Source organism: Festucalex cinctus, chromosome 14, assembly GCF_051991245.1.
Source record: "Festucalex cinctus isolate MCC-2025b chromosome 14, RoL_Fcin_1.0, whole genome shotgun sequence".
Lineage (NCBI taxonomy): Eukaryota > Metazoa > Chordata > Actinopteri > Syngnathiformes > Syngnathidae > Festucalex > Festucalex cinctus.
Window position 1 is genome coordinate 6,032,363 of NC_135424.1, and position 26,855 is coordinate 6,059,217.

The 26,855-nt window shown below is 35.1% G+C and overlaps 1 protein-coding gene across 5 annotated transcripts in view; it reads left to right on the plus strand.

Annotated features, from left to right (window-relative positions):
- Positions 1-24,925, plus strand: part of marchf8 (membrane-associated ring finger (C3HC4) 8) — an 81,947-nt gene extending 57,022 nt beyond the window's left edge. For 3 of the 5 annotated variants that reach the window (XM_077494834.1, XM_077494837.1, XM_077494836.1), the window contains 5 exons: positions 1,105-1,830; positions 16,785-16,965; positions 17,661-17,796; positions 18,564-18,578; positions 22,354-24,925. In XM_077494834.1, the coding sequence (XP_077350960.1) occupies positions 1,105-1,830; positions 16,785-16,965; positions 17,661-17,796; positions 18,564-18,578; positions 22,354-22,658 (1,363 nt within the window). In that variant the 3' untranslated portion in view covers positions 22,659-24,925. The remainder of the gene's footprint in view (positions 1-1,104; positions 1,831-16,784; positions 16,966-17,660; positions 17,797-18,563; positions 18,579-22,353) is intronic. The other 2 variants (XM_077494835.1, XM_077494838.1) reach the window with 2 other exon arrangements.
- Positions 24,926-26,855: the final 1,930 nt, after the last annotated feature.

Genomic DNA, 26,855 nt, shown 5'->3' on the forward strand with positions numbered 1-26,855 from the left:
CACTTACGTTGGTTTCGACGTCAATGCGCTACTCAGGAAAAAATTTGGATTTTCAGCTTAAAACTCTTTGACCGGCAAAAATGTTTCATAACGATGAGTAAAATCACTATGTATGCCGCCATAAATGTTAAATGACGTCAACTAAGTTTTTTATCAACGGGAAGTGCAACATCTAAGTGCAGCGCTGCCTGGTCAATGGGTTGTGGAATCAAAAACAGCCACTAACCATGGCCAGCAGATGGCAGCATTGTATCTGTTTTCAATGGGCTGCTTGGTGGGTACATACGGTTGTCGGGACAGTTTTAAACTCCCTCTTGGTCACGATGGTATTTTTATATTCATATTTGTGTATTCTGGATAATTTTAATCACTCTTAAAATCAGAACGTGCCAAATTTGCCACAAATCGTATTTAAAGTTTAGAATCTACTCATTGTGTTGACTCCTAACTCATTCAATGCCAGCCCAGTTCAAATGAATCGTTTGACGTCTATAGCCGTCAATGGCACTCAATGGTGAAATTTTTGAATGCTCATCCAGCTTGTTAATGTTTCAGTACGTTTTGCAGTTTTTTTTTAATTTTTATTTTTTTAAATCTGATCATGAACTTGAGATCAGTCACGACTAGTTCATACGCGTTTGTAAAACCATTAAACGTTGAATATATTCATGTTTTTGGAGGACACATTTCGTAACCATGCTTCAAACGAAATGTCAACGGTTCTCGTTTCCTTTTTGAGATCTGCGTGGCGAGCGAATTAGGTCTTCAATTGACAACAGAACATGACAAGTTGGACATGTGCAAAAATGTCAAGGTCAACTTGAGGTCACCTGTACGGTTCATCCTGAAATTGGGGACGCTGACTAGTCATCCATGTAAGCGTACGCTAAAAATAGATTTTTTCTCCCCCCCCCCCCTGTAACGGGTCATTCACTGCCACACGTTTTCAGTGTCAGTACCCCCAAACCTTTTTATTTCTCTCAAATGTCCATTTTTTTCTCTTTTCTGTTTATGCCCCCCCCCCCCCCCCCCCCCTTTTTCCTGCTGTCCTTCACCACTACGCGTCGCACCGCATTTACATTCAACACACGCACACACGAGCAGTGCAGCTGAGGAGCGTCAGAAGCAGACCGCAGTGGTTCTCTTGGCCCCGAACGGTAACCGCTCGGCAGGTTGCGGCGGCGTGACGGTGACCGCCGTCTGCGCCGACTCGCCGCCCGCCTCCAAACAACGGGATTGGCTCTCTCTGCTGCGACCCGGCTTGGGCGGCGGCGCGCGCCCTCACGGCCCGCTGCGTTTCTCCGTGTCGCTCAACGACGTGGGCCAGCGCGTGGACGGCCTCTATCGCGGCCTGCACTTTATCGACCGCACCTGCTCCGAAGGCGAGCTGGAGACCGAGACCGGGGACGCCGCCCAAACCAGGGCGGCGGACGCTGTAGCCAACGGCGGTCCTGACCCCACTCGGGCGCACCCCCACCTGGTCCCTGCTTTCACCAACAACTATAAGTGCATGCTGGGCCCTCCTCCTCCTCCTCCTCCTCCTCCTCCTCCTCCTGCTCCTGATCACCCCCACCGCTCCCCCAGCGCCAACCTCCTGCGCCTTCTCCTCCCCTTCTCCCGATCGTCAACCTCGTCGAGCCTGCCCAAGTCCTCCAGCGCCATCCTGGAAGGCGGCGAGCTGGAGTTTGCGCCCGAGGAGGCGGCGAAGGGCGTTCACTTGGCGCCGCTTTGCTACATGGACGAGGACAGCGACCTGGACCGCTGCCCGTCCCCCATGTCGGAGAAAACGGAGCCGCTGTCGCCCTTTTCGCTGTCGGGCGACTGCTGCAGGTGGGTGACTGTCTGGATGGTGTCGACCGCGCCCCGCCCTCCCCTGTGACGTGGTAGAGCCAACGCCACCCCCAGTGAAGCAAGTGGAGCAGTAGACGCTTCCTGTAGGCTGATACATACCTGCACACGCACAGTAGAGGCCTTAGTGTACACACGCACACTCACACTCACTCATTAGTCCTCATTTGTTTACCCTGCATATCCTTTAAAGGGGTTCCTCAGCGGTTTATGGCGATATAATACACTCTAAAAACAGTCGGGTCAAAAATAACCCAAGTTCGGTCAAACGGGACCAACTCAAATGTTGTGGGGTTCTATTTTTACACCAAAATGTTGGATAAAATTAATAATCCACAACCCAATTTTTGGACACTAAAAACAGTTTAGTCCAAAATAACCCAAATTGGGTCAAAAAGGGATCAACCCAATGTTTGGTTCTATTTTAAACCAAAGATTTGAGTCAGAAGAATAACCGACAAAACAACCGAATTTATGACCCAACATTTCGGGTTATTCATTTAAACCTTAGCTCAAATGAATAACAACAACCCATTTTGGGGGGGTTGTGTGTGCACCTGAAAAACCATTGGGTCAAAAATAACCCAAATTAGGTCAAAAAGGGGCTCACCAACGTTTTGAGTTCTACTTTTAAAACAAAAAGCTAGGTCAAATGAAATAACCTACAAAAGAAAATTGGGGTGGTTGATTGGGACCAGCCCAAATTTTGTGGTTGTTAATTTAAACAAAAACTTTGGATCAAATGAATAATCCACATTGGGTCAAAAATAAACTGAGTCACTAATTGGGCCTTTTTTATACCAAAGCAGCCCCCCAAAATTTGATCAATTTAAAAACCCCAAAAATTGGGTCAAATTCAGTCAAGTAATGGATTGGTCTAGTTTTGACCCGAATTTGGTTATTTTTTTTAACCCAAATGTATTTAAAGTACGTTATTCATTTTGACAGCCAAAAAGCAAACTTTTTTTGTTGTTGTTATTTATTTAACCCAACTTTTAGTTTCAGAGATTAACCCAAACAGTTGAGTCGGTCGCTTTTTGACATAATTTGGGGTATTTTTTGACCCAATAGTTTATTTTAATCAGGTATAGGGTTCACCCACTCTAGTGCATTAATTTTTAAGCTCTCATTTTCTTTCGGATTTATACAGCCTAAAGTGATTTCCATTGATCTGTTTCTGCCCCCAAAAACGCCACTATTTTTTTATCAGGTTAAAACAACTAAATGTCTTGAATGGGTGTTAGTGAGTGTGGTTTTCCTCTTCTTCATCACGTCACTTGAGTGATGGCATATCTGGAGCTTGCTTGTAAAATAATTTTTGGCTCAACACAAGGCAAAAAAAATTCAGTAACGTAATATCGTAAGTCAGGGCACGCAAACGTACCACTGTAATGACTCAGTCACTCAATTTGTTACTGTTTTGGGGCTGCTTCATATTTACGGCCTAGAAGTGTTTTTCATATGAAATATGTACTGCAATTTGATTTTCACAACTCTGTCGTAAACTGAGGAACCCCCTCCCCTGTACTTCATTTCCCCTTTTGTGATTTTGTCATGTCATCCTGGTGGCCATGTGAAAACTTTAGCAGAACTAAGCCATCAGGCAGCACAACATAATTAGTGGCATTATTCAGAACGACAACAAAAACAGTCAAATAAGTTCAACATTTTTAGATTTTTTTTTTTTTCGAACATGAATTGTGACATAACCTTCATTTCTGTGTAAAATACTGATACGTTTAGGTGCGTGTTGAATTTGTTTTGGTTTGGAGTGCCCTGGCCTCACATATTGGGAAAGTCAGTTTACTTGTACACAACCATAAACTTCAATGACCTGTTTTTAAATTAATAGCTTTACGCTAAGATTGTCTTGTATTGAGTCATTGGACTCTGCAGGTGTCCCTAATGTAGCGTCTTCCGGCTGCATTAGTAGAGCGATGGCTCACGTGCCGATGGGAACGTCTAAAATGGCCATGCTGGTCCAGCTTGTACGTTAACGTCAGAGGTGCACTTCATGGACAAGCGAGAACGAGGAGACCGTGCGCTGGATTAAAGGCGATCAAATTGGCTTTGGAGTCTCTAGCGCGCACACGTGCGCACATACCCAAACAAACAGCACATCACGGCAGGTTGCCGTCAGGTGGCTAGAAGTGTGAGCTCACAGCAGGTGATTCACGTACGGCACAATGCTATTGGATAGATAACACAGTTTAGCATATACAGTTAGCTAGCTATGCTACGAGTAGTTAGACTACTTGTTTGCTAGCTCAGTGTCACTAGCTTCATAAATGGCCAGATATCTCTATTCAAGATGGATGAGTAGATAGATACACAGTTAATGAACAGAAGACTGCAAACGCCTACGCGCTGTATCAGCCGGGTGACCAATGTGCCTACATGGCGGCCATGTTGGGGAGGTTGACGTTCCCAAAAGATTGTATGGACGTTAAAATTAAGTTCTAACTTTTTTTGTCAGTGCCAAAATGTGTGCGAGAAAGGTAATTCCCAGTTCCCTTGACATAATTGTAAAGCTTTCTACAGCGATAAAGGGCTGTCGTACCCACATAAGTTCTTATCAATGGATAGCTAGTCAAATAAAGCAAAGTTGGCCTAGCTTAGCTTACCAAGTTAGCAAGGTAAAAGATAACGGATAAATAATTTAACTTAAATATGTTGCTTGCTACATAAATAGAAACATAATTTGGTTCAAGGTTGATAGCTGGATTGATAGTCAAATACGGCAAAGTTAGCCTAGCTTAGTTTAGCAAATGGATAAATGATTTAGACACATTTCTTGCTACAGAAAGAGCCGGTTTTGAATTTGTGAAATACTAGCGATTTTAGCGATTGTAAAGTATGACTTGATTTGAACGCACTCAATCTCGTTATTTTCTTTATTGCTATGTTTTGTTTCATAATTGTGCTGTTCCAATATGCCTTTGGTTGTAGTTTAATTCAAATCCTATTAATGTACCCGTTTTCTTTAAAGAATGCGACACAGCTTACAAATTTTGCCCTTCCAGGATATGTAAACTCGTGAGCGCAACTTTCGAGACAAATAACGGCCTCCCTTTTCCCATTAGGAAACAAAAACAGTTAGTAATGATAATAATTATCTCACTTCAATAGGCTCCATTGTCCACAGAAATTAAATTAAGTGCTGATCCCTTTTGAACTCTCGCTAACCAAAATAGCAGAAACAAAACACAGAAACAAAAGGTGTGGCGACTCGCATGTTCTAGTCAATTTCCCAGCGCAGTCATTAAGATGATTTGCGGTAATGTGGGAATGTAGTCTTCACTGCCTATTCATGTTTCATTAAACTGTTAACGTAAGCTAATGTTGTGTGCCTCCGTGATCTACATGGAGGCGCACATCTACATAAATCAACATAAACATCTTTTTGTTTTAACCTCTTGAGATGTTCAAACCAAGACAACCCGTATTAATTTCTCAATTCAAACACTTTTCCCCAATATTTTCTTTGATGTCTCAGGCAGTGAGTGCAAGAACGTCTTCCTGTTTCTTCCATTGCCACTTTGCCTCCTGGAGTGCTGCCTGTTAGGACAAATTCAAAAATACCTAATGCATTACACTTCACTGTCGTCATCTCTTTTGTCGTCTAAAAATAGATATGTGTTCTTATCGTCACTTGAAACAGGTTGAACATGGTTTCTTTATAGCACATCATGAAAACCACCTTTTCTTTCCAAGAACTTCCAAAATGGGTCACGGGTGGGGTTTCCAGCACGACGATTTTCCTGTTTTTTTGTGTGGGTGTTTTTAGTATTTTTTTCTGATTTACTGAATATTTTTTTTCTGTCATAAAAAAAAAAAATACTCAAAAAAACAGAAAAAATATTCAGAAAAACAGGAGAAAAATATTATTCAAAAAACAGAAAAAAATATTCCCCCAAAAATTATATATATATATATATATAAAGAGCACCAACTTCTATACAACTTACTATACATGGTCGTTTTTTAAATAAATAAAACCCCGTTTTTTAAAAAATATAACGCCATGGTCATTTAAAAATAAATAAATAAATAAAATGCCTTACTATACATGGTCATTTAAAAAAAAAAAAAAATGCCTTACTATACATGGTCATTTTTTTTTTTTTTTTTTTTTATAAAACGCCTCACTATACATGGTCATTTTTAAAACAAATAAATAAAACGCCTTACTATACATGGTCGTTTCTTTTAAAAAAAAAATAAAGCACCTTACTAAACATGATCGTTTAAATAAAACGCTTAAAAACAGGAGGAAAATTACTCAGAAAAACGGGGGAAAAACATCTGTCTGCAACAGGTCACTTGGAGTTCAGAGGTTTAAAAAAAAACGACCATGTATAGTAAGGCGTTTTATTTAAAAAAAAAAAAAAAAAAAAAAAAAAAAAAAAAAAATGACCATGTATAGTAAGGCGTTTTATTTTTTCAAAAATGACCATGTATAGTAAGACATTTTATTTTATTTATTTAAAAAACGACCATGTATAGTAAGGCGTTTTATTTTTATTTTTAAAACGACCATGTATAGTAAGGCGTTTTATTTTTATTTTTAAAACGACCATGTATAGTAAGGCGTGGTTTTTTTTGTTTTAGTAAGGCGTTATAGTTTTTAAAAAACGAAGTTTTATTTATTTTTAAAAACGACCATGTATATAAGGCGTTTTATTTTTATTTTTAAAATGACCATGTATAGTAAGGTGTTTTATTAAAAAAAAAAACACAAAAAAAATGACAATGTATAGTAAGGCGTTTTATTAAAAAAAAACAAAAAAAACAAAAAAAAAAACGACCATGTATAGTAAGGCGTTTTATTAAAAAAAAAAAAAAACAAAAAAAAAACACCATGTATAGTAAGGCATTTTATTTTATTTATTTAAAAAACGACCATGTATAATAAGGCGTTTTATTTTTATTTTTAAAACGACCATGTATAATAAGGCGTTTTATTTTTATTTTTAAAACGACCATGTATAGTAAGGCGTTTTATTTTTATTTTTAAAACGACCATGTATAATAAGGCGTTTTATTTTTATTTTTAAAACGACCATGTATAGTAAGGCGTTTTATTTTTATTTTTAAAACGACCATGTATAGTAAGCCGTGGTTGTTTTTGTTTTAGTAAGGCGTTATAGTTTTTAAAAAACGAAGTTTTATTTATTTTTAAAAACGACCATGTATATAAGGCGTTTTATTTTTATTTTTAAAATGACCATGTATAGTAAGGCGTTTTATTAAAAAAAAAAAACACAAAAAAAATGACAATGTATAGTAAGGCGTTTTATTAAAAAAAAACAAAAAAAACAAAAAAAAAAACGACCATGTATAGTAAGGCGTTTTATTAAAAAAAAAAAAAAACAAAAAAAAAACACCATGTATAGTAAGGCATTTTATTTTATTTATTTAAAAAACGACCATGTATAATAAGGCGTTTTATTTTTATTTTTAAAACGACCATGTATAGTAAGGCGTTTTATTTTTATTTTTAAAACGACCATGTATAGTAAGGCGTTATAGTTTTTAAAAAACAAAGTTTTATTTATTTAAAAAACGACCATGTATATAGCGTTTTATTTTTATTTTTAAAATGACCATGTACAGTAAGGCGTTTTATTAAAACAAAACCAAAAAAAAAACGACCATGTATAGTAAGGCGTTTTATTTATTTTTTTTAAACACAAAAAAAACGACCATGTATAGTAAGGCGTTTTATTAAAAAAACAAAAAACGACCATGTATAGTAAGGCATTTTATTTTATTTATTTAAAAAACGACCATGTATAATAAGGCGAGTTTTTATTTTTAAAACGACCATGTATAGTAAGGCGTTTTATTTTTATTTTTAAAACGACCATGTATAGTAAGGCGTTTTATTAAAAAAAAAAAAAAAAAAAAAAACGACCATGTATAGTAAGGCGTTTTATTTAAAAAAAACAAAAAACAAAAACAAACGACCATGTATAGTAAGGCTTTTTATTTTTTCAAAAATGACCATAAGGCATTTTATTTTTATTTATTTAAAAAACAACCATGTATAGTAAGGCGTTTTATTTTTATTTTTAAAACGACCATGTATAGTAAGGCGTTTTATTAAAAAAACAAAACAAAAAAAACGACCATGTATAGTAAGGCGTTTTATTAAAAAAACAAAACAAAAAAAACGACCATGTATAGTAAGGCGTTTTATTAAAAAAAAAAAAAAAAACGACCATGTATAGTAAGGCGTTTTATTTTTTTTAATTTATTTTATTTTTTTTAAATGACCATGTATAGTAAGGCGTTATATTTTTATTTTTAAAACGACCATGTATAGTAAGGCGTTTTTTTTTTTTTTTTTTTGTTTTTTAAATGACCATGTATAGTAAGGCGTTATATTTTTTAAAAAACAAAGTTTTATTTATTTAAAAAACGACCATGTATAGTAAGGCGTTTTATTTTTATTTTTAAAATGACCATGTATAGTAAGGCGTTTTATTAAAAAAACAAAAAACAAAAAAAAACGACCATGTATAGCAAGGCGTTTTATTAAAAAAAAAAAAAAAAACGACCATGTATAGTAAGGCGGTTTTTTTTTGTTTTTTTTTCAAATGACCATGTATAGTAAGACGTTATATTTTTTAAAAAACGAAGTTTTAATTTTATTTTTAAAACGACCATGTATAGTAAGGCGTTTTATTAAAAAAAAAAAAAAACGACCATGTATAGTAAGGTGTTTTATTAAAAAAAAAAAAAAAAAAAAAACACAAAAAAAACCGACCATGTATAGTAAGGCGTTTTATTTTAAAAAAAACGACCATGTATAGTAAGGTCTTTTATTAAAAACAAAAACAAAACAAAAAAACGACCATGGATAGTAAGGCGTTTTAATTTTATTTTTAAAACGACCATGTATAGTAAGGCGTTTTTTTTGTGTGTGTGTTTTTTTTAAATGACCATGTATAGTAAGGCGTTTTATTTAAAAAAAACAACCATGTATAGTAAGGCGTTTTATTAAAAAAAAAACAACAAAAAAAAAACGACCATGTATAGTAAGGCGTTTTATTAAAAAAACAAAAAAAAAACACCATGTATAGTAAGGCATTTTATTTTATTTATTTAAAAAACGACCATGTATAATAAGGCGTTTTATTTTTATTTTTAAAACGACCATGTATAGTAAGCCGTGGTTGTTTTTGTTTTAGTAAGGCGTTATAGTTTTTAAAAAACAAAGTTTTATTTATTTAAAAAACGACCATGTATATAGCGTTTTATTTTTATTTTTAAAATGACCATGTACAGTAAGGCGTTTTATTAAAACAAAACAAAACAAAAACGACCATGTATAGTAAGGCGTTTTATTTTTTTTTTTAAAACACAAAAAAAACGACCATGTATAGTAAGGCGTTTTATTCCATCCATCCATCCATCTTCTTCCGCTTATCCGGGGTCGGGTCGCGGGGGCAGCAGCTTCAGGAGGGAAACCCAGACTTCCCTCTCCCCAGCCACTTCAACCAGCTCCTCCGGTGGGATCCCAAGGCGTTCCCAGGCCAGCCGAGAGACATAGTCTCTCCAGCGTGTCCTGGGTCGTCCCCGGGGCCTCCCACCGGTGGGACATGCCCGGAACACCTCCCCAGGGAGGCGTCCAGGAGGCATCCGAACCAGATGCCCGAGCCACCTCAGCTGGCTCCTCTCAACGCGGAGGAGCAGCGGCTCGACTCTGAGTCCCTCCCGGATGACCGAGCTTCTCACCCTATCTCTAAGGGAGAGCCCGGACACCCTGCGGAGGAAGCTCATTTCGGCCGCTTGTATCCGGGATCTCGTTCTTTCGGTCACGACCCACAGCTCGTGACCATAGGTGAGGATTGGAACGTAGATCGACCGGTAAATCGAGAGCTTTGCCTTTTGGCTCAGCTCTTTCTTCACCACGACGGACCGATACAGAGTCCGCATCACTGCAGACGCTGCACCGATCCGCCTGTCGATCTCCCGCTCCATCCTACCCTCACTCGTGAACAAGACCCCAAGATACTTGAACTCCTCCACTTGGGGCAGGATCTCATCCCCGACCTGAAGACGACACTCCACCCTTTTCCGACTGAGGACCATGGTCTCGGATTTGGAGGTGCTGATCCTCATCCCAGCCGCTTCACACTCGGCTGCGAACCGCTCCAGTGAGAGCTGAAGGCCCCGGCCTGATGAAGCCAACAGCACCACATCATCTGCAAAGAGCAGAGATGCAATGCTGAGGCCACCAAACCGGAACCCCTCCACTCCTCGGCTGCGCCTAGAAATTCTGTCCATAAAAGTTATGAACAGAATCGGTGACAAAGGGCAACCTTGGCGGAGTCCAACCCTCACCGGAAACGAATCCGACTTACTGCCGGCAATGCGGACCAAACTCTGGCAGCGGTCGTACAGGGACCGAACAGCCCGTAACAAGGGGCCCGGCACCCCGTACTCCCGAAGCACCCCCCACAGAACTCCCCGAGGGACACGGTCGAACGCCTTCTCCAGATCCACAAAACACATGTGGACTGGTTGAGCGAACTCCCACGCACCCTCGAGGATCCTGCGGAGGGTGTAGAGCTGGTCCACTGTTCCACGGCCAGGACGAAAACCACACTGCTCCTCCTGGATCCGAGATTCGACCTCCCGACGGACCCTCCTCTCCAGCACCCCTGAATAGACCTTACCAGGGAGGCTGAGGAGTGTGATCCCTCTGTAGTTGGAACACACCCTCCGGTCCCCCTTCTTAAAAAGGGGGACCACCACCCCGGTCTGCCAATCCAGAGGCACTGTCCCCGATGTCCACGCGATGTTGTAGAGGCGTGTCAACCACGACAGCCCCACAACATCCAGAGTCTTTAGGAACTCCGGGCGGATCTCATCCACCCCCGGGGCCCTGCCACCGAGGAGCTTTCCAACCACCTCAGTGACTTCGACCCCAGAGATAGGAGAGCCCACCCCAGAGTCCCCAGACTCTGCTTCCTCAAAAGGAGACGTGTTGGTGGAATTGAGGAGGTCTTCGAAGTATTCCCCCCACCGCTTCACGACGTCCCGAGTCGAGGTCAGCAGCACCCCATCGCCACTATACACAGTGTTAATGGTGCACTGCTTTCCTCTCCTGAGACGCCGGATGGTGGACCAGAATTTCCTCGAAGCCGTCCGGAAGTCGTTTTCCATGGCCTCACCGAACTCCTCCCATGTCCGAGTTTTTGCCTCAGCAACCGCCGAAGCCGCGTTCCGCTTGGCCATCCGGTACCTGTCAGCTGCCTCCGGAGTCCGACAGGCCAAAAAGGCCCGATAGGACTCCTTCTTCAGCTTGACGGCATCCCTTACCGCTGGTGTCCACCAGCGGGTTCGAAGATTGCCGCCGCGACAGGCACCGACCACCTTACGGCCACAGCTCCGATCGGCCGCCTCAACAATGGAGGCGCGGAACATGGTCCATTCGGACTCAATGTCCCCCACCTCCCCCGAGACAAGGGAGAAGCTCTGCCGGAGGTGGGCATTGAAACTCTTTCTGACAGGGGATTCCGCCAGACGTTCCCAGCAAACCCTCACAATACGTTTGGGTCTGCCAGGTCGGACCGGCATCTTCCCCCACCATCGGAGCCAACACACCACCAGGTGGTGATCAGTTGACAGCTCCGCCCCTCTCTTCACCCGAGTGTCCAAAACATGCGGCCGCAAATCCGATGACACGACTACAAAGTCGATCATCGAACTGCGGCCTAGGGTGTCCTGGTGCCAAGTGCACATATGGACACCCTTATGCTTGAACATGGTGTTCGTTATGGACAAACCGTGACGAGCACAGAAGTCCAATAACAGAACACCGCTCGGGTTCCGATCAGGGGGGCCGTTCCTCCCAATCACGCCCCTCCAGGTCTCACTGTCATTCCCCACGTGAGCGTTGAAGTCCCCCAGCAGGACGAGGGAGTCCCCAGAGGGAGCGCTCTCCAGCACACCCTCCACGGACTCCAAGAAGGGTGGGTACTCTGAGCTGCTGTTTGGTGCATATGCACAAACAACAGTCAGGACCCGTCCCCCCACCCGAAGGCGGAGGGAGGCTACCCTCTCGTCCACCGGGGTAAACCCCAACGTACAGGCGCCGAGCCGGGGGGCAATAAGTATGCCCACACCTGCTCTGCGCCTCACACCGTGGGCAACTCCAGAGTGGAAGAGAGTCCAACCCCTCTCAAGAGGACTGGTACCAGAGCCCAAGCCGTGTGTGGAGGCGAGTCCGACTATGTCTAGTCGGAACTTCTCGGCCTCGCACACCAGCTCGGGCTCCTTCCCTGCCAGAGAGGTGACATTCCATGTCCCAAGAGCCAGCTTCTGTAGCCGGGGGTCGGTCCGCCAAGGTCTCCTCCCTTGGCCGCCACCCAGCCCACACTGCACCCGACCCCTTTGGCCCCTCCCACCGGTGGTGAGCCCGTGGGAAGAAGGCGTTTTATTAAAAAAAAAAAAAAAAAAAAAAAAAAAAAAAAAAAAAAAAAAAAAAAAAAAAACGACCATGTATAGTAAGGCATTTTATTTTATTTATTTAAAAAACGACCATGTATAATAAGGCGAGTTTTATTTTTAAAACGACCATGTATAGTAAGGCGTTTTATTTTTATTTTTAAAACGACCATGTATAGTAAGGCGTTTTATTAAAAAAAAAACAAAAAAAAAAAAAACGACCATGTATAGTAAGGCGTTTTATTAAAAAAAAACAAAAAAAAAAAACGACCATGTATAGTAAGGCGTTTTATTTAAAAAAAACAAAAAACAAAAACAAACGACCATGTATAGTAAGGCTTTTTATTTTTTCAAAAATGACCATAAGGCATTTTATTTTTATTTATTTAAAAAACAACCATGTATAGTAAGGCGTTTTATTTTTATTTTTAAAACGACCATGTATAGTAAGGCGTTTTATTAAAAAAACAAAACAAAAAAAACGACCATGTATAGTAAGGCGTTTTATTAAAAAAACAAAACAAAAAAAACGACCATGTATAGTAAGGCGTTTTATTAAAAAAAACAAAAAAAAACGACCATGTATAGTAAGGCGTTTTATTTTTTTCAAAAATGACCATGTATAGTAAGGCATTTTATTTTTATTTTTAAAACGACCATGTATAGTAAGGCGTTTTTTTTTTTTTTTTTTTTTTTTTTTTTTTTTAAATGACCATGTATAGTAAGGCGTTATATTTTTTAAAAAACAAAGTTTTATTTATTTAAAAAACGACCATGTATAGTAAGGCGTTTTATTTTTATTTTTAAAATGACCATGTATAGTAAGGCGTTTTATTAAAAAAACAACAACAACAAAAAACGACCATGTATAGTAAGGCGTTTTATTAAAAAAAAAAAAAAAACGACCATGTATAGTAAGGCGTTTTTTTTTTGTTTTTTTTTCAAATGACCATGTATAGTAAGACGTTATATTTTTTAAAAAACGAAGTTTTAATTTTATTTTTAAAACGACCATGTATAGTAAGGCGTCTTATTAAAAAAAAAAAAAAAAACGACCATGTATAGTAAGGTGTTTTATTAAAAAAACAAAACAAAACAAAAACACAAAAAAAACCGACCATGTATAGTAAGGCGTTTTATTTAAAAAAAAAAACGACCATGTATAGTAAGGTCTTTTATTAAAAACAAAAACAAAACAAAAAAACGACCATGGATAGTAAGGCGTTTTAATTTTATTTTTAAAACGACCATGTATAGTAAGGCGTTTTTTTTGTGTGTGTGTTTTTTTTAAATGACCATGTATAGTAAGGCGTTTTATTAAAAAAAAACAACCATGTATAGTAAGGCGTTTTATTAAAAAAACAAAAAAACAAAAAAAAACGACCATGTATAGTAAGGCGTTTTATTAAAAAAAAAAAAAAAACGACCATGTATAGTAAGGCGTTTTATTAAAAAAAATAAAATAAAATAAAAAACGACCATGTATAGTAAGGCATTTTATTAAAAAAAAAATACAAAAAAAAAACCGACCATGTATAGTAAGGCGTTTTAATTTTATTTTTAAACCGACCATGTATAGTCAGGCGTTTTATTAACTCATTCACTGCCTTTGACAAGTATACTTGTCAATTGTATTTTTTAGAGCGGTGCTAAATGGGGGCGAATCTGAGCATGCTCCACTGTAAATATCAAACTTGGAAACAACTTTACTGATGCCCAACCACCGGTAGATGACATCATTGTCCCATTTTTTACGAAATAAACACAGTTTCAGAGTCCATGGGAGAAATGGCTGTATTTTGGCAAACCTACATTTTTCTGCTGTCAATTATAAAAGAACGGGACGGGACAAAAAGTAGGGAGTCTATTCTGTTATTTGGTAGATTCGGTTTATATATAATTATTGAATGTAATATCACGTGAGTATTGGAAATGTAAAAATTTTCTATAATGACTGGCAGTGAATGAGTTAAAATAAACAAATAAAAAAAACGACCATGTATAGTAAGGCGTTTTTTTTTTGTTTTTTTTCAAATGACCATGTATAGTAAGACGTTATATTTTTTAAAAAACGAAGTTTTAATTTTATTTTTAAAACGACCATGTATAGTAAGGCGTTTTATTAAAAAAAAAAAAAAACGACCATGTATAGTAAGGCGTTTTATTTTTTAAAAAACGAAGTTTTAATTTTATTTTTAAAACGACCATGTATAGTAAGGTGTTTTATTAAAAAAACAAAACAAAAAAAAACACAAAAAAAAACGACCATGTATAGTAAGGCGTTTTATTTAAAAAAAACGACCATGTATAGTAAGGTCTTTTATTAAAAACAAAAACAAAACAAAAAAACGACCATGGATAGTAAGGCGTTTTAATTTTATTTTTAAAACGACCATGTATAGTAAGGCGTTTTTTTTGTGTGTGTGTTTTTTTTAAATGACCATGTATAGTAAGGCGTTTTATTAAAAAAATACAACCATGTATAGTAAGGCGTTTTATTAAAAAACAAAAAACAAAAAAAAAAGACCATGTATAGTAAGGCGTTTTATTTAAAAAAATAAAATAAAATAAAAAACGACCATGTATAGTAAGGCATTTTATTAAAAAAAAATACAAAAAAAAAAACGACCATGTATAGTAAGGCGTTTTAATTTTATTTTTAAACCGACCATGTATAGTCAGGCGTTTTATTAAAATAAATAAATAAAAAAAACGACCATGTAAGGCGTTTTATTAAAAAACAAACAAAAATAAAACGACCATGTATAGTAAGGCGTTTTATTTTTATTTTTAAAATGACCATGTATTGTAAGGCGTTTTTTTTGTTTTGTTTTTCCAAATGACCATGTATAGTAAGGCGTTATATTTTTTAAAAAACAAAGTTTTATTTTTTTTTAAAACGACCATGTATAGTAAGGCGTTTTATTTTTATTTTTAAAATGGCCATGCATAGTAAGGCGTTTTATTAAAAAAAAAAAAACGACCATGGATAGTAAGGCGTTTTAATTTTATTTTTAAAACGACCATGTATTGTAAGCCGGTTTTTTTTTTGTGTGTTTTTTTTAAATGACCATGTATAGTAAGGCGTTTTATTAAAAAAAAAAACGACCATGTATAGTAAGGCATTGTATTAAAAAAAAAAAAAAAAAAAAAAAAAACGACCATGTATAGTAAGGTGTTTTATTAAAAAAAAAAAAACGACCATGGATAGTAAGGCGTTTTAATTTTATTTTTAAAACGACCATGTATTGTAAGCCGGTTTTTTTTTTGTGTGTTTTTTTTAAATGACCATGTATAGTAAGGCGTTTTATTAAAAAAAAAAACGACCATGTATAGTAAGGCATTGTATTAAAAAAAAAAAAAAAAAAAAAAAAAACGACCATGTATAGTAAGGCGTTTTAATTTTATTTTTAAAACGACCATGTATAGTCAGCCGTTTTATTAAAAAACAAAACAAAAAAAACGACCATGTATAGTAAGGCGTTTTATTAAAAAAAAACCAAAAAAAAAAACGACCATGTATAGTAAGGCGTTTTATTTTTTCAAAAATGACCATGTATCGTAAGGTGTTATATTTTTTAAAAAACGAAGTTTTATTTATTTAAAAAACGACCATGTATAGTAAGGCGTTTTATTAAAAAAAAACAAAAGAAACGACCATTTATGGTAAGGCGTTTTATTTTTATTTTTAAAATGGCCATGTATAGTAAGGCGTTCTATTAAAAAAACAACAACAACAACAAAAACGACCATTTATAGTAAGGCGTTTTATTTTTTCAAAAATGACCATGTATAGTAAGGAATTTTATTTTATTTATTTAAAAAACGACCATGTATAGTAAGGCATTTTTCTTTTCTTTTTTAAACAACCATTTCTAGTAAGGCGTTTTATTTATTTTTTTTAAAAACGACCATGTATAGTAAGGTTTTTTTTTATGTCGTTTATTTTTTATGACAGAAAAAAATATTCAGTAAAACAGAAAAAGAAATTATTCAGAAAAACGAAAAAAAAAATACTCAAAAAAAACAAAGCTCCCCAAACAAATAGTCAGAAAAACAGGAGATTTTTTTTTTCCAAGTGAATGCAATACACTTCCATAATAATTAGCTTTAAGTCAAGATTGGCATTTGTATTAAAAATTTTTTTTTAAAAATGCCAATACATTACCCCCCCCTTTACTGAAAATTAATATCAGCTTCAAATATTGGTTATCAAAAGAAAGAAAGGGAAAAAAAAACCACATTGGTCGATCTCTAACAATGACCCAATGATCCACTTAATTTCTCAATTTAAGCAGTGATTTTCATGTACCACTAGAGGGAGCCCGTGTACCACACTTTAAGAAATACCTTTTTTGGGGATCCAATCCATAAAATTCCAAACTGCTGTGAATTCTTCAATGAACCCCCATGATGGACGGGTCTGGTGGTCCATCCAAGTTGCGTATGTACATTTTGTTGTGGCTGCGCTTCAGGATCTGTCACTGTGAAGGCGACGACGAGAGCCCGCTGATCACGCCGTGCCACTGCACGGGCAGCCTGCGCTTCGTGCACCAGTCGTGTCTGCAGCAGTGGATCAAAAGCTCGGACACGCGCTGCTGCGAGCTCTGCAAGTACGAGTTCATCATGGAGACCAAGCTCAAGCCTCTGCGCAAGGTATGGAATGGATCAGGCCACACGCTCTCGTTTTCAAGACACGCTATCTACTAGCTAGGAATGCTTGTTTTAAAAAAAAAAAAAAAAAAAAAAATGCTGCTAAGTCAAGCATTCCATTTTTATTGGCAGATAAATTTGCTTCAGCTAACTCATAATCACCATTTCATGACTTTTTTTTTTTTTTTTTTTTTTTTTTTTTTTTTTTGCTTGTTTAAGACCAGTTTTTGTAGTACACACACACACTGCTGATACTGTGGGATAACTCGCAATGAGTCGTTGTTTTTGTGTGCTTTGCAAACAAGCCTAATGTTGCATTGGCTCTGGAGCACATCTAAAAAATTAATAATCACGCTCCGGGCTACTCCGGGAAAAATAAAAATAAAAAAAATCCCTGAAAAGGCTGATAATATTTGCTCTCCTTTCACTTTTTAAACTGTTTGAATAAACATGACTTCCAGTTTGGGACTCGTGCTGATAGTCGGATGACACGACTTCCAAAACGCCCAACTGCAAGTATGCAAATCATTTTCATTTGGGGGGCAGACCATATGAAAATTATCCTAGGCATGTATTCTTTATCCTCTGTGAAGAATGACTACAATTTCCCATATGTCTGACTTATATGATGGTTTGCTCTATATGCATTTCTAACTGGTTTATAATGTTGACATGATTTTTTTTATTAATTCCTGCAGTGGGAGAAGCTTCAGATGACGGCGAGCGAGCGGCGGAAGATCATGTGCTCGGTCACCTTCCACGTCATCGCCATCACGTGCGTGGTGTGGTCGCTCTACGTGCTCATCGACAGGACGGCTGACGAAATCAAACAAGGTCGGCCATTTTGTAAAATCAAATATTAGCACTGGGTTATGATGAATTGTGCATTAAAGTGGCTTGTAGTCACTTCTCAAATGATTCAAGTCATTACACCCGTCATTCTGAAATTGGTGTACGAGGGTTCGAGTTAATGATAAAGCACAACTTTATTTCTCATCATTATTTTTATTTAAAAAAAATACTATTTTTGTACTAATAATCATAATTCCTTAAAGGGATATTTCACTTATTTAGCCCATTACAGCAATAAAAAGTTAATATTTTGTCTGTAACTAATTTGATACTTTCATTATTTTTCACGTCCAATTAGTAGCTTTAAAAACACATTTTGCAACTTGCTGCCGACTGAAAATGACATCACAAGGGCTCAGGTAACCAATCACAGCTCAGCTTGTGAATGTTGTTAAATATTGAGACCACTTTGGCTATCCTGCTTTGCCCATTTTGCTAGTAATAAAACATGATTGGGAAGATTCCGATTAGCCTTTAAAGCTGCTCGAGTGTTTCTGATTATTGTTCATAAATGCTCCAGTAGCTTCCCATATATCCTTTTTTGCATATTAAGTTGAGCACAGATGGAAGCACAAGCTGGGCGGGCACATTTTAGTCCAACCTGATGATTCACTTGCAAGGCTGCTGTCGTGCTCCATCGCCATAGGCAGATGTCTCTTTTTTTTTTTTTTTTTTTTTAACTTGTTCAGGTTGTACTTTCAATAACGTCTCTTATTTATGTAACACTTACAATCTCTTTACCCATGCAGCCCGGAGTATTCCAGGTAAGTCTTTTTGTATTTTTAATGTTATTCCACTCCCATCAGTAATTCTCTGTTTGTACTCAAGTTCCGGTACCGAAATCGTGTTTTTTTTTGTTTTTTTGTTTTTTTTTCTCGAAATCGTGATATTCTGACTGTGAAACAAATGCATGACGAGTCATTCAAGCAGAAAAATTGTGATACGAAGGCGCCCTCTGGTGGTCCAATTACATTTGCGTTGTACAGTACAGTATTTAACTTTTTAGTCATTTAAGGAGTTTTGTTATGTTATGTTTTGTTTTGTAATTTTATGTGACGACCATGTATAGTAAGGCGTTATATTTTTTAAAAAAATGAAGTTTTATTTATTTAAGAAACGACCATGTATAGTAAGGCGTTTTATTTTTATTTTTAAAACGACCATGTATATAGTAAGGCATTTTATTTGTATTTTTTTTTTAACGACCATGTATAGTAAGGCGTTTATTTTATTTTATTTTTATTTATTTTTTAAAAGACCATGTATAATAAGGCATTTTATTTTATTTTATTTTATAAACGACCATGTATAGTAAGGCGTTATATTTTTTTAAAAACTAAGTTTTATTTATTTAAAAAACGACCATGTATAGTAAGGCGTTTTATTTTATTTTTTTTAAACCACCATGTATAGTAAGGCGTTTTATTTTATTTTTATTTTTTTTTAAACGACCATGTATAGTAAGGCGTTTTATTTAATTTTTATTTTTTTTAAAACCACCATGTATAGTAAGGCGTTTTATTTTTTTATTATTTTTTTTTAAACGACCATGTATAGTAAGGCGTTTTATTTTATTTAGTTATTTTTTATTTTTTTTAAACGCCCATGTATAGTAAGGCATTTTATTTTATTTTATTTTATTTTAAATAACGACCATGTATAGTAAGGCGTTTTATTTTTTTATTTTATTTTTTTTAAATAACGACCATGTATAGTAAGGCGTTTTATTTTATTTTTATTTTTTTTTAAACGACCATGTATAGTAAGGCGTTTTATTTTATTTATTTATTTATTTTTTTTAAAAACGCCCATGTATAGTAAGGCATTTTATTTTATTTTATTTTATTTTAAATAACGACCATGTATAGTAAGGCGTTTTATTTTTTTATTTTATTTTTTTATTTTATTTTTTTAAAACCACCATGTATAGTAAGGCGTTTTATTTTATTATTTTTTTTTTTTAAACGACCATGTATAGTAAGGCGTTTTATTTTATTTATTTATTTTTTTTAAAGAACGACCATGTATAGTAAGGCGTTTTATTTAAAAAAAAATTTAAACGACCATGTATAGTAAGGCGTTTTATTAAAAAAAAAAAAAAAAAAAAAAAAAAAACGACGAAGGCGTTATATTTTTTTAAAAAAACAAAGTTTTATTTATTTAAAAAACGACCATGTATAGTAAGGCATTTTATTTATTTTTTATTTTTTTTAAACGACCATGTATAGTAAGGCGTTTTATTTTATTTTTTTTAAACCACCATGTATAGTAAGGCGTTTTATTTTATTTTTATTTTTTTTTAAACGACCATGTATAGTAAGGCGTTTTATTTAATTTTTATTTTTTTTAAAACCACCATGTATAGTAAGGCGTTTTATTTTATTTTTATTTTTTTTTAAACGACCATGTATAGTAAGGCGTTTTATTTTATTTAGTTATTTATTTTTTTTAAAAACGCCCATGTATAGTAAGGCATTTTATTTTATTTTATTTTATTTTAAATAACGACCATGTATAGTAAGGCGTTTTATTTTTTTATTTTATTTTTTTTAAATAACGACCATGTATAGTAAGGCGTTTTATTTTATTTTTATTTTTTTTTAAACGACCATGTATAGTAAGGCGTTTTATTTTATTTATTTATTTATTTTTTTTAAAAACGCCCATGTATAGTAAGGCATTTTATTTTATTTTATTTTATTTTAAATAACGACCATGTATAGTAAGGCGTTTTATTTTTTTATTTTATTTTTTTATTTTATTTTTTTAAAACCACCATGTATAGTAAGGCGTTTTATTTTATTTTATTTTTTTTTAAACGACCATGTATAGTAAGGCGTTTTATTTTATTTATTTATTTTTTTTAAAGAACGACCATGTATAGTAAGGCGTTTTATTTTAAAAAAAATTTAAACGACCATGTATAGTAAGGCGTTTTATTAAAAAAAAAAAACAAAAAAAACAAAAAACGACCAAGGCGTTATATTTTTTTTAAAAAACAAAGTTTTATTTATTTAAAAAACGACCATGTATAGTAAGGCATTTTATTTATTTTTTATTTTTTTTAAACGACCATGTATAGTAAGGCGTTTTATTTTATTTTTTTTAAATAACGACCATGTATAGTAAGGCGTTTTATTTTATTATTATTTTTTTAAACGACCATGTATAGTAAGGCATTTTATTTTATTTTTATTTTTTTTAAATAACGACCATGTATAGTAAGGCGTTTTATTTTATTTATTAATTTTTTTTAAACGACCATGTATAGTAAGGCATTTTATTTATTTATTTATTTTTAAACGACCATGTATAGTAAGGCGTTTTATTTTATTATTTTTTTTAAAAAAAACGACCATGTATAGCAAGGCATTATATTTTTAAAAAAAAAACTAAGTTTCATTTATTTAAAAAACGAACCATGTATAGTAAGGCGTTTTATTTTTATTTATTTATAGTTTGAGTTAATTATGATGGCATCACAATGTATGTATTTTTTAATGTTTGGAAAGTTTATTTTGTTTTGTAATTTTATGTGACTTATGGAACTGTATTGGATAGGCAATAAAAAGCTTGGCGCTTCAGCTTATACCTTTTTCAGTTAATTCATTTGTTCCAAGGAATGTTTGTGTTTTCTGTGTTGTTGCTATCATTTATTCAAGTATTTTTGTACATGCAATATATTAATTACAGTAGCTTTCTTCATTAAAAATATTATTTTGTATTTTTTTAAATATTTTTATTGTACTCATATTTATTGAATTAGATCATTTTTAAATTCACAATTGAATTTTTTCATGTTTTTTTATTATATTTTCTTGTATTGGAAGTATTTTTTTTATATGAAATATTTTATTTTAATCTGTTTAATATTTTTTAATTCAACATTAACTTGTTTGAAATTTGATTTTGTTTTCATTAATTTTTTTTTAGTATTGTCATTTAGTTTATTTTTATATGCATTTTTTTAAGTAGACATTTTAATTCATAAGAAAGTCTCCCTCTAGTGGCAAACATGGGCAACCGTATACACCGTTAACACCCTTGAATTTTTTTTGTTTTTATTTTCTTGTATTTTCTTGTATTTAAGTTTTTATTTTATTTTATATGAAATAGTTTATTTTAATCAGTTTAATTTAATTGAGTAGAAAGTCTCCCTCTAGTGGCAAACATGGGCAACCGTATACACCGTTAACACCCTTGAATTTTTTTAATGTTTTTATTTTCTTGTATTTTCTTGTATTTAAGTTTTTATTTTATTTTATATGAAATAGTTTATTTTAATCAGTTTAATCTTTTGTAATTCAACATTAACTTGTTTGAAATTTGATTTTGTTTTCATTAAATTCTTATTTTTATGAGTTATTGTCATTTAGTTTAGTTTTATATCCATGTTTGAGAGTAGACATTTTAATTGAGTAGAAAGTCTCCCTCTAGTGGCAAACATGAGCAACCGTATACACCGTTAACAGTCTTTCGCAGTTGCTTACTCAAATCTTGTGTTATTTTGTGTGCCCTAAAAACAAAACAAAAAAACAGGCATTATGGAGTGGCCCTTCTGGACCAAGCTCGTGGTGGTGGCCATCGGCTTCACGGGCGGCCTGGTCTTCATGTACGTGCAGTGCAAAGTCTACGTGCACCTGTGGCGGAGACTCAAGGCCTACAACCGCGTCATCTACGTGCAGAACCGGCCGGACTCGTGCAAAAAAGTGGCGCTGGAGAAGCCGCCGCTCTTGGAGCCCAGCGTGGAGCACAAGGACACGCTGGGCCCCGCCCATTCCGAAACAAACTCCTCGCACTATACCGAGACGGAGGACTACAGTATGGAGGTGCTCCACGTGTGACGCGCGGGTATCGAACAGGGAACTCCCTCAACTGCGATTCACCCGCATGGAGCCGAGTTGTTGCCTCTTTGCTGTCAGGGGTTGTAAGGAATTTCAACCGTGAACATTTTTTTTTTTAGTCCAAATTTCCGCATAGGCAAGTTTGAAGGAGATCATCGCATTTATTTTATTGTGTTTTTAAATTAAAAATGTACCCGCAAAGCAAAAGTGTCCACATGACAAAAACAAGTTTTTTTGTCAGTCTTCCCGTAAATACAAAAATCCCTCATAAGTCAGTTATCAACTTTGCTTCCACAGTAAGATAGAAAAAACAAGATTACACACGCACACAAATGTCCACCCATGAAAATTATCTACAAACATAGACACAAAAAACAGACATTGTTGAGTTTTTTCTTTTTTTTGGAGTTGCGATCCGTGATGTCCACGTGTTGGCTCCAGTCCACCAGCACCTGGACACACATTGAAGCACTTTTATATTATTATTTTTGGTTTGTTTTGGTCTCTTTTTTTTTTTTTTTTTTCCTCGTTTTGTGCGAGTGGGCGGACGTCCGTCCAGGTGCGTCTTTTTCCACCTACGGAGGACACAAAAAGCTCGTAACTGAAGAACACTTCGAGACTTTTTAACCCGGATGTGAATTCCCTTTTCCTTTTGGGGAGAAGAAAAAGAAACATCCAAACTTTCTGAAGAGAATGTACACCTTTTTTTTTTTTTTTTTTGTAAACGCAAAACCTTAAAAAAAAAAATCAAAAAAAAAATTCTATGAGCTCACTGTTTTTGTACGTTTGAATTTGGGAGCATTGAATGGAATGCAGCTCGTTTGACGTGAGCGTCGTGTATCGTCCGATGACTGCTTTGACAGCGTTTGGTTTTCCTGCACGTGATTGACTGACTCGGGCTTTTCAAACTTCCTCCCACTTGTAAGAATATGACCTCAACGTGTACAAATAGCCTGAGGAAAATACATTTGGACACTCACGGAAAACGTATTGCCATTTTCCAGTACTGTATGTAAGAGAAATCCACCGCTGCCACATCTGCTGGACACATGCCACCCAAATAACATAGTTCATATTTCATAGTTAGGTCTACAGCGGATTTTTATTTTTTATTTTTTTTAAGGCTGATTGCTGTATTTGGCAGATTACAATTCCAATAATCTTAATTGGCTGATTAGTTAACACAATACATAATGAATTAAAATAATCTTGTCCTTTAGTATGTAACTTTATAACAAAGAACAATCACTAAAAAAATTGTCAATTGTTTATTTTTTGTGTGCTTTTTTTTAATTTTTTTGAATATAATCAAAACAAAAAAAAAACATATTAGAAACAGAAATTGGCCAAAACGGAAAAAAAAAAGTTTTATTTTAAGATATATCAGTCAGCTGATTAATATTTAAATGGTTGCCTGTAATTAAAACAAAATAAAATGATTTTAGTTGCTTCCTTTGCATGTGTTACAAACTATTTAGGTAAAAAATAAATAAATAAATAAAATAGACATTGAATAAAAGATGGTTTAGACCCTGAAATAAATACATCTTCCCGCTCATTTTAATCGAGCTGTCACCTGCGTAACTGCGCAATTTGATAACTTGCATGGGCACTGGACTCTTTAGCGCCCTCTGGTCGCAGGAGGCTGGTGGTGCAGAAAGGCAGTGGTTGATTTCTCAAAGCAACTTTTTTTTGTGTGTGTGTGGGCGTGTAGTATGTGTGTAAAAGTTGACCTTCATAACCATCCCACACACACAAAAGCGGCATATTTTTCAAGGATCTTTTTGATACTCGCCACTGCCCGGAAAGCGCAATGGTGCAACAACACACATGGTAATAATAATAATAATAATAATGACTGCTCAGCAGCAATAAATGAAACCAACATTTTTGTTTGTTTGTATTTATGCCAATTCTCATGGTGACTTTGTTTTAATAACAAGTAGAAGGATTTTTTTTTCTCCAGTTGGAAGAAGATTGATTTCTTCTTCAGTGGCTTGGTGCAATGAGATTTAAAAAAAAAAAAAATGAGGATAAAAAGTGCAATTACCTTTTTATGTTGTTGATCTCTTGTATAGATGCTTACTGTGCTTCTCATCCACTGGGTTTAAAATGTTTGTTTTTTGTGTGTTGTATTTATTTTCCTTGTTAATCTCTATAAGTAATTTTATGAAATCTACATTTTCAACTCTTCCTCTCTGCCACTTTTTTGTCACCTTTTCTTTTTTTTAGTAATTGCGGATTAAAATGTGTTTTAACATGCTGTATCTGTACGTTGATTATTTAATGTGTGGTCATGCTGAAGGTGGATGCGAGGTTGTCGAATGTGTTTTGTTTTGTTTTGTTTTTTGAATGGGAGCTGGCTCCTCGCATTAAGTCTCGAGCAATCGATGTCAACGTTCCTTTGAATGATCCTGTTGAGTGAGACATGGCACATAAAGATGAAAGTTGTGTTTTTACATGTACTTTTTGCTGCTTCGACTCGTCATGTCTGGCGAGGGGGGGTGGGGATGGGATGAAAATGTAACTTTGCATAAAGCTACATTTGTTTACTATTGACTGGACTTGAACATATGTGATGACTGTTCCCCCCCGTCTATATCATTCCACAAGTTTGTCTGTGAACTTCACTTTGGAATAATAATAGTGTTAAAAAAAAAAAAAAAAAAAAAAAGGTTGGGGGGGGGGAGGGGTTCTTTTTAAAGTAAAACTTTTTTTTTTTTTCCTGTTCCCATGTTTGAACAAAAAGTGTAGAATTTAAAATGAACAACCAAATAAAAGTTGAGATGCTTTTAATATTTTGTGTTTTTGGTCAATAGCAATAGTGTAAAAGAAACATGACACGTATTTTTGTCAGAAAATGTGTAAATGAACTTGTTCGTTTTAGCTTATATATATATATATATATATATATATATATATATATATATATATATATATATATATATATATATATATATGTACGATATTGTGGGGGGTTGGTGATATTTAAAAAAGATCACAATATTGTATAAAAAATAAAAAAAATAAAAAGCTCCTACAAAAAAAAAGCACAATATTGTGCTCTTGTACATAACAGCAATGCATATAAACCACCTAAAATCTCTAATAACAATATTAAGGCATTGACTTACTAATGCACGCACACATTGATCGCTTCACAAGCAAATTAGGTTCCCCTTCATCTGACAATTAGCATAGATTTTAAACATAGAAGGCCAAAACATCCCCAATGAAAATTAAATTGCACTCATAAACTAGCCACTAGAGGGTGATAGAACTGCACAAATGCAAATCAACCTGACTGTTTTTAACAGATGTGTTCCTTTTAAATTTTGCGAACATGACAATGACGATATTGTGGCAGTTTTAATATCACGATATTACCTTTATTGTTACATCCCTAATATATATCGCACATTTCATACATGAGGTTAATGTGCTTCCCATAGTTATAGATCAATTTAAGACATATAAAAGAGAAACATTTTAGTTTACTAAAACTGTTAAACATGATTTTGAAGAATTGATTATAGAATTGCTCTCTAAAAGCTCTTAATCATAGAAAGCATAGTTTGAAAAAAGAATTTACACTTGACTTAACTTCAGCTCTGTTGGCAGCTTATTCCATTTGCATGCAGCATCACAGATAAATGCTGATTTACCATGTTTGCTTTGAACAGCCATTCTGTGATTTATAGACTAGTAGCATAATTTTTTTTTTACATCAATTCTACAACTGAGAGGGAGTGAGTGAAGATTTTCTATGTCATGAAATTGCAGCTAGCCTTAAAGGGATACTTTTACTTATTTTGCCATTTTTGGCAGTCAAACAATGTTTTGCCTATAATAAATTTGATATTTTCATTATTTTTCATGTACAATTATTACCTTTAAAAACACATTTTGCAACTTGCTGTTGACTGAAAATGACATCACAAGGGCTCAGGTAACCAATCACAGCTCAGCTTGTGAATGTCACATGACTGAACCAAGAAAACAGGTGAGCTGTGATTGGTTATCTGAGCCCTTGTGATGTCATTTTCATTTGACAGCAAGTTCCAAAATGTGTTTTTAAAGGTAATAATTGGACATGGAATATAATGAAAATATCAAATTTATTATAGGTAAAACGTTAACTTTTTATTGCTACAATGGACTAAATAAGTGAACTCATTTGGGTTGCTCATATAGAAC